This window comes from Pongo pygmaeus, chromosome 5 (assembly GCF_028885625.2).
Source record: "Pongo pygmaeus isolate AG05252 chromosome 5, NHGRI_mPonPyg2-v2.0_pri, whole genome shotgun sequence".
In the NCBI taxonomy this organism is placed as follows: Eukaryota; Metazoa; Chordata; class Mammalia; order Primates; family Hominidae; genus Pongo; species Pongo pygmaeus.
The window spans coordinates 125,424,500-125,436,957 of NC_072378.2; the positions used below are offsets into that span (position 1 = coordinate 125,424,500).

Genomic DNA, 12,458 nt, shown 5'->3' on the forward strand with positions numbered 1-12,458 from the left:
GGTGAGAGTATGACTTGTGTTTTATGATTGCTCGTCTGTGTATGCAGATTTCACTGCTCCACTCTCATCCCACTCTCAAAGGTTCAAGTAGGTGATCCCTAGCCCCAGGAGAACCACTTTTAAACTCTTTCAGCATGTCATGCATTAGAGTTCACGCATTAGATTTCAAGCATTGGCTTTAGGATTTGGGGATATACATCTCCCGTGGTATTGATCTTGGCATTTGAAGCCTCTGCCAAAACTTCAGGGCAACAGGATTAAAACACACTTAAAAGACCTTTCTACTACACACCTGATTCAATAATAGGCGAGATAAGAGTTGTTAGCAAATGAAGGAAAAGCATGCTGTTCAATGATGAACGTTCTTAAGAAATAATATCTAGGTTAATGTGGTACTTTTGGTAAATGCACATAAAGTACAATTCTGATAAATAAGCTTATTTTATATCTTTAATTTCCATCTAGAATTGACTTGTGTTAGATTTTTTGTGGTCTTAAAGATAATCATAAATCCAACAGTAATATGATTAGCTCAATAATTTTTCCCTTGGGGAATACATGTAGATATTTTGAAGTTTTATGTTAAGGAATGCTTGAGGTTATTTTTACCAAACATCAGAAGAAAATATAATTAAGTAATAAATATTACAGTCTTAAATCTATTATTTAAAACATGGAAAATTTTCATATAAGCTACTTTATTGCATTCCTTCTTTTATTAAGTCCTAGGATAATTTTGTATTCTTTTTGAAAGTGTATGCTTTCCTCCCTTTGCTTGGTTACACAGTTGGACTTACTTAATTTTCTAATACAGTGCAAGATTATTTTACTATTCAAAAGCGATTCTACAACTTTTACATATTTGCCAACAATGCAGGATATGGCCACTGATCCAAAATCATAGTTTGTAATCATTTTAACTCCCAGTCCTCTGTATTGTTTCAATCATGGCCACGAAGCCATCACCTACTCCACAGGAGAGCTTGCCAGAGTGCGCTGTAAGTGTGTGGATGCCAATGAGTGATTTCATTGCAAGGTTGAAGGAGGCACTTTAATCTAAAGCTGATCTCTTGATTCATGCTTGCCAAGATTTTGCCTACATTCTTCAGATGGCTTAAGACAGGGAAGGGCATAGGCTTTGGTGCCAGACTAGCTTTAGTTAAAGCCCAGCAACTTGGGACTGAGCCCCAGGTCCCATGAATGCAGGTCTTCATCAGCAAGGCTGGGAGCAGACCACAGTGACCATTGTGACTTCTCAGTTGGAGCCGGTTTAATTTGTGGTGTTGTTCAGCTCTGCATGGGAGACTTAAATGGAGTCATCGCTGGCTACCTGTAGATATAGTGAAAACAGGCACATAGTAACATTTGACAAATATTTTAAAGCCTACCTGTTTTCCACAGACCTCACCTGGCCAACGGAGAAGTGCAATTACTAGATTATAATCAGGTCTATGATTATTTGTTACCTTTATTAAAATAATTCTATATATTTTATTGCACGTAAAAGAGTAAAATGGCTGTCTTTAAGTGCCAAATACTCCAATAGCAGGGTAGCAACATTTCTTTACTCTGCAGCTTGGTATATATATATGTGCTCAATTTTTTTTAACCTATACTTGGTGTGAGTATGAGCACCTAGGCTTTGAGTAGTGGGAAAAAATTATTAGGCCTAGTCCATTCCAATGCAATTATTTTAAAAGCCTCTTTAAATATTAGTCATTTCCTTCAGTAAAGTTATCTTCTAGTTCAGATTTCTCCTTTTTCAGATCCCATTTTCCTTTGTCCTAGCTAAGGAGGCATCTGGTGTGCCTGGTGTATGGAAGCCTGAAGGACTATGCAGTGCCTTGTGTTCTGCTTGTATGGCTCTTCAGGTAGCTGGGAACATGATATGCCCTGGTGCTGAAGTTTGTTGCAGATACTACTCATGATCTTGTCTCCCTCAGCTGAGTTTCAGTTCAGAAGCCCCTCCGAACTGATTCAGCTTTGCCTTGGCTCTCATTGGAGGGAGATTCTTTCCACTTCCTCCATTTGTCCTCTGGCCAGGGCTGGTAACCCCAGCCCCTGATGCAGGGGCACCAACCTCTTGTCAAGGCGGTGAGTTTCTCCCTAAGAACCGTGAGAAGTTCTGAATCCTATCCATGGTTAACTGACTGCAGAAGAGTGAGTTGGAGAATTAAACACGAGGGGCCTCTCTGCCCAACACCCCTGGATCTGCCAAGGTTACAGTGATGTTGCTGTGTACCAGGTTGGTGTGGGATAGCCTGAAGGATATTCCTTCCTAGAGTTCAAAAAGGAAATTGGGGCAGGCTTCCTGTACCGGTCAGGGACCAGGAAAGGTGTAAATGGGTGGCTTGCCCAAAAGTGATGCCTGATTCCAGAAAGCTTAATGAATGGGCCATCAGAAAAATAACAAGAGTTAAGGGCATCGAACAGGAGTGTTGAAGCACCTTGGAACAGCCGCAGTAGGAAGTCAATACAGTCCTTAGGCCAGAGGAGAGTTCTTGGAACCAGACGATGGCTGAGCTGTAGAAGGGAGCTACCTAATGGGGGCTTTGGCCTGTGGTAGTCGAAAGCCGAAACTGCAAGATGCAGCCTAGCAGGGAGGGAGTCAGGCAGGACTAGACATTTGCTAACCACTCGCTTCTGCCCTCCAGTGTCCTGCAGGGGCTTCCCATTGGCCAAGGGCAAGGGAATCATATTGATATAATCCTTAGGTCATCTCCTGGGCACAGGGAAGGGTGGAGGAGGGTAGAGAGTGGGTCTGAAGGAGCGAATAGAATCTCCAGCAGATTCCTCTATAAATGTAACACATTTCATACTTTCTGGGACAATGCCCAAAGAGAAAGGTGGGACATGCACATCTCAGGGTTTAGCTCTCCTCATTCTCTCCCCCTTTCCTCTTCCCACCATCTACCAGGGATAGAGCCAGAGGCACATACCTCCTTGGTAAGTCCTAGATATCTAAGGGGTATCTAAGGGGAAGTGCTTGGGCTGGATGTCCTGGGCTCGGCTTTTGCTATGCCAAGAGAGAAATAATGATATGTGGAACACTGCCTCAAAAAAATTTTTTTTGCAAATCTGTTTTCTTGCTGGTAAATCCAATTTCAAATGCCCAAATCCTAAATATTAACCTTTTCTTTGTGTTTCTTTAACTTCTCTGTCCTGCCACTGGCAGATGGATGCCTTAGACCAGCTAGGAAAATATTACATTTTGGGAGAGGCAAAGAGAATACAGCACGTTAATACTTTTAAAAACTATTACTCCCCAATTTCATGCTGCTGTAGTTTGTATGAAAATTTTAAAATTTTATAGCATTTTCAAGTATATTATCTGATTTAACATCATTTAACCTTAGCAACAATCCTACAAGGTATCCATTTTACAGATGAGATAATTGAGGTCAAATGTACTCTACTAGTTAACAGCAAACCCACAACTAGAATTCCAGATCTCCTAACTCCCATTAGATTGCTCCTTCTTCTATGCCAGACAGGGGGCCACAGTTTGCACATTTGGAAAAGAGAACCAAGTTCATGAAACTGGTTCATAATATACGGGTACTTGCTAAAAATGGTAACTCGAGCATTTGCCCAGTGATAATTGCTTTCATTGAAAAATATGTTTTTAATTTTTTCTAATATCTGCTTCCATGGTAACTAGGTAATTTTATACTTATTTTATTGCCCTTCTTGCATTATCATCTGTCACTTGGTATCTTTTACCATTTGCTTTTTTCATTCCTGGTTTTGACTTCATTTCACTGGTTAATTACCTTTTTAATCCAACTCCTCTTTTTAACTACTTCTTGATTCTTGAATTATCCTTTGACCTCATCATTTGATTGCTGCTTTCCTAACCCAGTGAGTTGAACATATTCTGCTGAAAATAGCAGATCTTGTTTTCATTTTGTCTGTGTTTATGTGACACCCTGTGTATAACTCAGAGAGCACCACTGGGACAAGACGCAACAGGGAAAAATATGTGCCTAGGTAGAGAAAGGATGAGGAGAGCTTAGACCTAGACTAACTAGCAACCTGGTCTCTGGGCAGATTTCTTGAATGGGTGGTTTCTGGCAGTGAGACTTTGAAAGATTCATGATGTCTCTGAGGAGTGGGATGTTTGGCCCATCAGAGCTGAAGGCCAGTTCAGAGTTTCTCACTTTGTAAGGTTTATGCGCCTCCCCCTCTGAAAAGTGGAAGCTACCAGCTGGGTGCTAGGTCTGTCTTTCCCTAGATTCACTCGAAGTTTCTCAATTCATGTATTACCAGTTAAACAGGGTTTTGAACTTTCTTTTCTTCCTAGAATATAGGAGGTACTGAATATGTTTGATGTCTTGAAAAGTCTAAGGACCCAGAACTGTTGTTTATTCCCTGCACCATGTCTTCTCACACTATGAAGATAGGGAAGATTGAGAATTTGGGTTCCAGCTAAGTTTGAGCAGTATCTGTAAGTCCCTGGGCGAGGCTGAGTGGGGAGAAGTCCACAGTGTGTTGCAGTACCCCCAGGACTGTCTCTTGACTCCCAGTGCAGGGGTGGGGCGGAGCTTACCTTCTGGGTCTATCTGTCATAGCTGTGCTTGGAATTGCTGCTGATTCCTGGTTTAGATAGTTATCCTAGAGCATTGACTAAAATGTTAAATGACCTGTAAGTTACATTGTTTTACCAAGAGGCTGTTCTCTACATTCTCTTGAGTCTGTAGTCTCATAGGTTGCTGATGCTGCATAAAACTGGTACAGCCTTTCTGGGTGATAGTTTAGCAGTAGGTTACAAAATGTCCATGCCATTTGACTGAGTAATCCAATGGATTGGAAGTCATCATGAAGCACCTAATGACTTAGCTAGGAGATGTTCACTGCAGCTTCCCAGCAAACGGGGTAAATTATTAATCATCCATAAGACAAAATAATGCACAACCATTGAAAATATATAAATGTATATGTGTGTCTTTAGACATGAAAAGATATTCATAATATCCTATTGAACTATTGAATAAATAAACCAAGTTTGCAACAGTAAATTCAGTATTTTATACATATATGTATGTATATATATACACATACATGTGTATATATATACATATATATACATACACATACATGTGTATATATATACATATATATACACATATATACATATATATGTGAAAATATATATATATGAAAATATTAATACACCTATGCTTAGAATAAATACCAGAAAGGAAGGATCAAAATACCAGTTTCTGGGTAATATGATTAATGTTGATTTTAATTAATAATGGATAATTTTACTGTCTTCTAGGATGATCAGATATTACTTATGAAAAAGGAAATTACTTAGCATTGAAACTGGCTTCTGGCATAGAGAGAAGGGATGAGGATCTGATGAACGTGGATCAGCAATATGCCATGTTTACTAATGTTTGTTACCATGTTGGCAGTGATATCAGGGTGCCAATGGCACACTATTGATTCAGACATAAGGATGTGAATACCAGGGACTCAAGAGAAGGGACAGCTTCAGAACTATACACACTTGAGCCATATTTTTCTTCTCTTTATCTTAAATGTTCTGATTTTGTAGGATAATTATTTGCCTTTTTCTTTTTACTTTAGACAAAATCCATTTTCATTTGTTTATTAAATAATTATAAGTACACAAAAGAATATTTACAATATAAAGGTAAAGTGGAGAAAATACTCATAAACAGAAAGTCAGTGTCCAGAAATGGAGTATGACCATTGATCCTGTAGGAGTTCCCTAAGGCAGCAGTCCCCAACCTTTTTGGCACCAGGAACTGGTTTCGTGGAAGATAATTTTTCCACAGACACAGGGTGGCGGTGATGTTTTTGGGATGATTCAAGCATATTACTTTCATTGTGTATTTTATTTCTATTATTACATTGTAATATATAATGAAATAATTATACAACTCACCATAACGTAAAATCAGTGGGAGTCCTGAGCTTGTTTTCTTACAACTAGACGGTCCCATCTGGGGGAAACAGGAGACAGTGACAGATCATCAGGCACTAGATTCTCATAAGGAGCACGCAAGCTAGATCCCTCGCATGCGCAGTTCACAATAGGGTTCGCGGTCCTATGAGAATCTAATGTTGCTGCTGATCTGATGGGAGGCGGAGCTCAGGTGGTAATGCAAGCAGTGGGGAGTGGCCATAAATACAGATGAAGCTTTGCCAGCTCGCACACCTCTCACTTCCCGTGGTGTGGTCTGGTTCCTAACAGGTAACAGACCGGTACTGGTCCGTGGCATGGGAGTTGGGGACCTCCATTCCTTTCTCCTCCATTCCTTTCTCCTTTCCTCTCTGCCTTGAGAAAACCACAGTCCTAAATTTTTTATTATTGCTTTGCTTTTCTTTATAATGTAATTCCTAAATAATATTTTAGTTTTGTATGCTTTTGTACTTCATTAAGTAGAATTATACTTATTCTTCTGCAACTTGCGTTTTTCACTCAATATCTTATTTCCAAGTTTTATCCATGTGGTGTGTATAGTGATAGTTCACTCATTTTGCTATTGTCAAGTCTTTATCATGGAAATGCACCGCAGTATACTTATGTATTGTCCTGTTTATGAACTTTTGTGTGACTTACAGTTTGTTGATACTATGAAAGCTTTTATTAATGGCTTCTGATGTGCATGTATAACATCTAATGCTCATGTAGAATGTCTCAGGTCTATACATAGTGGAATTGCTAGGTTATAGGGTATGTGAATGTTCAATTTTAATATATAATGTAGATCATGCTAAATCATTTTCCAATTATTTTTATCTATTTATATTCTTGCCAGCAGTATATGAGAGTTTCTATCTTTGCATAGTCACCAACATTTAGTAATGTCAGACTTGTAAATTTTTGCTAATCTGCTGAGCATGAACTAATTTAATTTGTATTTCCCTGAGCATCAGTGAAGTCAAGCATGTTTGCATCAGTGAAGTCAAGCATGTTTTCTTGGGTTTATTAACATTTGTGATTTCTGTCTATAAATCATCTGTTCAGGTCTTTTGACCCATATTTCTATTGGATTATTTCTGGTTTTAAAGTGGGTCTGTAGGAATTCTGTATATATTGGGGACAAATCTTTTTAGTTATATATGTGAGAGATATCTTCTTCCAATTAGTGGCTTGTCTTTTCATTTTCCATATAGCGTCTTTGATAAAGAGACATTCTTAATCTTGTTCTTCCGTTCTTCATGGTTTGCCTTTTTGTGTCTTAAGAAGTCCCTTCCTAACCAGAGGTTCGTAAACACAAACTCCTAGATTGTCTTCTAAAATGTTTATAGTTTTGTCCCTGTGAATGGTTTAAAGGTGTCCAATGTGTTTTTTCTATAGAGATAACTGTTCCAGGACAATCTATTAAAAACTCTTCTGTTGTAGGACTTTCTCCTTAGTTCAGCTAAAAATGGGTCCTTGTCACACGACCATGAAAGATTAGGCTTGCAGACACTTTGAAGGGTGAGAAAAATGGAATTTATTGGGTGAAAAGGAAAAAAACTCAGCAAAGCAAGAGAGCTTCCTGTTAACAAATCCCCATCTCACAGATAGAATTCCCAGTTACCACCCCGGAAAAAGAAAGGCCAGACTCCTACCCCCTAAAAACGGCACAAACTTCCATGGCTCAACCTGTTCTCCCAGTGCTCAGGCTGGTGGGAGTTTCTCCAGGGACCCCCTTGTATTTGAATGTTTCATTTTCTTTCCCTACCGAGGTGTAAATGCCAGCTCTGACTTGAATCATGTCATAGATGAAGTTTCTCTCAGTGTAGGCCTGTTTCCCGGGTTCCCCGGAGAACACAGGCATTTGAATCAGCCAGATGTTGAGGGACCCTACCAGGGAACTTCTTTATATTTTAAATAATAAGTCATTTATCTCACATAACAAGTTAGAAGCTATTCTGGATTAACCCAAGGCACAATGATGGCATCAAGAACCCCGGCTCTTCCCATATTTTCCTCTGCCAGAGTCAGTTTGTCAGTGATGGTTCCTCACAGCTCCAACTGCTTCGAGCCACATCTGCAGTGGAAAAAAGCCTTCATATTTTAAATTCTAACCTCGAGGTTGTTTTGGACCACCCAGGTGGTGTGCATTCAAGTTGCAAGCTGCTTTCCCATGCAGTCCCACTCAGGGTCACGAGTTCTCAGGGGAGGATTTTTTTCTCTGTCCATTCAGTGCTGAGTTTCAAGATGGGCAACTTGCCTTTCAGATCCTGTGTGAAGAATGAAGGTATTTATTTGTAGTTCACCTGACTCTCAGGGTGCAGCCCTTGGGGCCTACAATTTACACAGGAATCTCACATTAAACCCCTCTCCATGGGCGGGCCTTGAGCTTTGTCCTCTGCCCTTAGGCCGCATGAGACAGTGAAGAGGTAAGCTGGAATTCACCAAGGTGGTAAATGTAGACCTCCCTGAAAGCTTGTCCTGTTTACATCTCTGCCGTCTCATTTTCTCTTAATTTTTTTCTTTTTTTTGGCTTCTTGGTATTCTTTGCTTTCTTGGAGCTCATCACACATTTAGGAGGATTTTTGTCTTTTCTGGAATTTTTAGTTGTTTTTCGGCGGGAGGGTCTGTCAGTGCATCTAGTCCTCCACACTATGGAAGCAGAAGTTGGTTTAAATTCACTTTAAAAATTGCATTCTGTTTTATCAATTTTGCCTAAAGGTTTGCTGGAGACTGAACCATTGCAAGGAAGAGATGAAGATGCAGTAGCCAGTGCTGACTTCTCTAGCATGCTTTCTGAGGAGGAAAAGGAAGAGTTAAAAGCAGAGTTAGTTCAGGTATGTTTAGTAATCTTATTGTTGCTATTTCTATCTCTGGATCTTGAGAGTTATTATTAGTTTGACATAAGTCCCATATTGTAATGATGTTGTCTTTCATTTAATAAAATTTATAAATGAATACATTACAAGATGATTCATTTTTCCAGGGTATTTTTCTACTGTTACCTATTACTTGTTAGCTACAGTTGTAGAATGAATCGTTGTGCTGCCTAAGCAACAATAATAACTAGTTTTAAATATGCACTTCTCATTCTTTTTACTCTCAGAATACTATGGGAATAATAAATTACTTACAAACCTGATAGAATTCATTCCAGACCATGTTACAGGTGCAAGATCCTTTTGAAGATTGGTTCTGGTTTAGGTCAGCAACTTAGCTCAACAATTACTTTGAAATGATTTTTTAAATGAAAAAGTCAATCATAGAAGCAACTGAATTTATAAGTTGTGTACTTTTTGGCAGAAAAATAAAGCTCTGGGGGTAGAGAGGAAAGCGATGCTTCATCAAGGCCTAATTAGATCTTGTGGAGCTGCTGTGGGGATCCGGACCTAGGGAGGAGGAGGATGTCAGGCTCATTATGAATACACGTCTTTGTTCAAGTCTTTTGCTTGCAATACCCACTTTAGACACTTTGCTGACAAGCCTTTACTTTCTAGGAGGAGAGTGTTGTAGAAAGGGCTCCTTGAGTAGGAGGAAGCATTAGAGCCAGAGGAGCTGAGGCCAACATTCCCTCCCCATTCTGTGTCCTGGCTCATAGGCCGGGAAGATCCTGTTCCCACAGAAGCAAGGCTTGGCCTTCCTGCTTTGTCCTCTCCACAGGCTGAGGACACAGCTCTGAGCTTCACTTTACCCTCTCCCCACTTTGTCCACTCTGAACTCTGAGTTCTAACCTGATAGTGTTTGTCTATGACAGCTCAGAATAATATTAAAGACTTTCAGGTGCTTTTACAAGACACACTTCCAAGTCAATTTCATTTCAAAATGAAAGAGCAGCACGTTCCTCTGGTATAACCAAAAATGATTTCAGTAAGCACAGTGCCTTAAATCTTTAGCTGGGTCTGTCTGTGGCCACTGAATGGCTGCACGTACCAGAGTGCACAGACCAAAGTTAGCATGAACAGATAATGGACTGACTCCACATATTCTTATGGCCTGAAATTCTGGCTCATGACTAGTTCATGTCAACTGCAGGGTCCAAATATCATGTTCTGCAGAGTGGGGTAAGCCAACTGAGTCTAAGCTAAAACTTCACTCCATCATGGTGATAATGCTAGTTTAAGTTTAGGCACAATGTCTGTAACTGACCAATTTCTATAAAATGCCTCGATTTGTATTTTTCTGGGCTCTAGGATTACTGGGGTATACATACATACATATACTAATATATGCTGATTTTTGTACATTCTGTATTTTCTAAATGTCAACAGTGAGCATGATATTACTTTTATAATCAAGAAAAAAGTAAGTATTGGTTTTAAATGGATGCCCCATGAATATAAAAAACTAGAAGTGTTTTCAGAAATTCCTGTCTCATTTGGCCACAGTAATACACTTCCAGAACATTTCACTCCTAAGAGTTTTTGAGCCTGACTTCTGGAAATAACACCAGACTCTTTGTTACTGTGTTCAAGTTACCAGGATTCATGTTTTGCACTAGCCTCCATGCTTCCTGGCTCTTATTTCTGGGTTCCTCAGAGATGAAGAAGTACCGCATGCTGCCAAAGGTAGTGTCGTGGCTTCCAGGGGCACATGAGCACAGCTGTCTGCCCCAGGCCCGGTGAAAAGCAGAGAAAGTGTATCTTTGCGATTTTTCTTCTTCACGTTTCTCTTTCTCCTCCTCCACGTCAGACCACCTCTGCTTTATGCTCATTCTGCTTTTAAAACAGCTTTCCTTACCCTTTTACAAGTGTGCATGCAGATGTGTGGACACAGGAACTCAAATTCTTTGATATCACATATGCATTCGGATTTTACCTTCAATGCTAGGATTTAGTTTTAACAAGGACACACAGAAAGCCATCTCTGCAGTCTCACTGCTGGCCTTATGAAGAACTGAGGCATCCTATAGAGTCAGCCCCTCTACTCCAAATCTCCACAGAGATTCTTTATGGGCCCCTGGTCACAAACAACTCCTCTTTCTGTCTGAGGAGAGATCCTACTGGGTCTGTTAGCTCCTTGGGTACCAAAGATACCTCAGAGACCAGCCTATTAGATGACGGCCTTGGAGTCAGGCACTCAGTTGTGGTCATGATCCAAAGCAAGACCTGTGTGTACAAGGACTTCTGACCCCTGACTGCTTTGCTGAAAAGAGGTCTTCAGTGTGCCAGGTGTCCAGCCTCCTCTTTGTTTCCTTCCTCTCCCTGCTTTCCTCGTCTCTTCTGTGAAATAAATAATTCAAAATAAAAGCTGTTGGGACTTTAAATTATTTTGAGCCTTAAGGGAATGTGATTATGGGACCTGAGTCACATAACAGGCAGCTGTGACCTAGGCAGCTGTAACCTGTTTCCCTGATTATAGACTAGCCTTTTTGTTACCTACATTGTTTTGTAAAATGCTATAAAAGACTAAAGGGCACCAGAGAAGACTTCTTTTATTATAGATTAACTTCCCTCTTTATTCTCTTACACAAACACCTTAGATTGTCTAAGATGGAATGTTAAACATATACTTTTAAATTGGAAAAGAAAAAGAAAACAAGCTGTAACTAATCAAATTGCTGTAACTCATAAACCAGCAATATACGGAAAATGCTGTAATCCTATTAAATTTCTTTGTTTTCTGCCTATGTAAATAAGACCTTAACTTTTCAGCTTCATAGCACTAACCACATTCCTTTAGAGTCTGTGTTTCCCAGATGTCTATCCTTAGCTTTTCACTTGAATTAACTCTTAAACTGGATTCTGATCCATTTTATTATTTCAGGTTGACACCTCCTACTGCTTTCTGGCTATGCTGGATTCCTTCCTCCTAGCTCTCTTTCTCTTCCCTCCCCTCTGTCTTATCCTGCATTATCTTCTTGATAATATTCCCATGAGGTTACCCTTAGACTTCAACCAATCTCATAACCCCATTCTCCCACACAGCCAACATATTTTTTGTGTGCTTACCAAGTGCTGGCAAGAGGAAGACTTCTTTTGGTAGGAAACGTAAAATAAGCCAGTAGTGTCCAAAAAGCTTACATCTTGGACAAATTCAGCATTTTAAAAGAGGAATCTCTTGGCCAGCTGTGGTGGCTCATGCCTATAATCCCAGCACTTTGGGAGGCCGAGGTGGGGGGATCATCAGAGGTCAGGAGTTTGAGACCAGCCTGGCCAACATGGAGAAACCCTGCCTCTACTAAAAATACAAAACTTAGTCAGGCATGGTGGCACGCGCCTATAATCCCAGCTACTTGGGAAGCTGAGGCACAAGAATTGCTTGAATCCAGGAGGCGGAGGTTGCAGTGAGCCAAGATCGTGCCACTGCACTCCAGCCTAGGCAACAGGGTGAGACGCCATCTCAAAAAAATAAATAAATAAAATAAAATGGAATCTTTTAACATAACTTGATCTTTAATTTATTGTTGTGGTCATGCAATATGTATCTTTTTTAAAGTTCGTCAAGTGTGAGGCCAATATCACCTCTGATCTTGTGCAGTGGTTCATGCATAGAAGGAATGTAATTAATATTATAATTAGCT

At 39.9% G+C, this 12,458-nt stretch overlaps 1 protein-coding gene across 7 annotated transcripts in view; it reads left to right on the forward strand.

Moving 5' to 3' along the window:
• TPD52L1 (TPD52 like 1) overlaps window positions 1-12,458 on the forward strand; it is a 109,435-nt gene that overhangs the window by 57,459 nt on the left and 39,518 nt on the right. For all 7 annotated transcript variants that reach the window (XM_054492804.2, XM_054492799.2, XM_054492798.2 and 4 more), the window contains exon 2: window positions 8,660-8,775. In XM_054492804.2, the coding sequence (XP_054348779.1) occupies window positions 8,660-8,775 (116 nt within the window). The remainder of the gene's footprint in view (window positions 1-8,659; window positions 8,776-12,458) is intronic.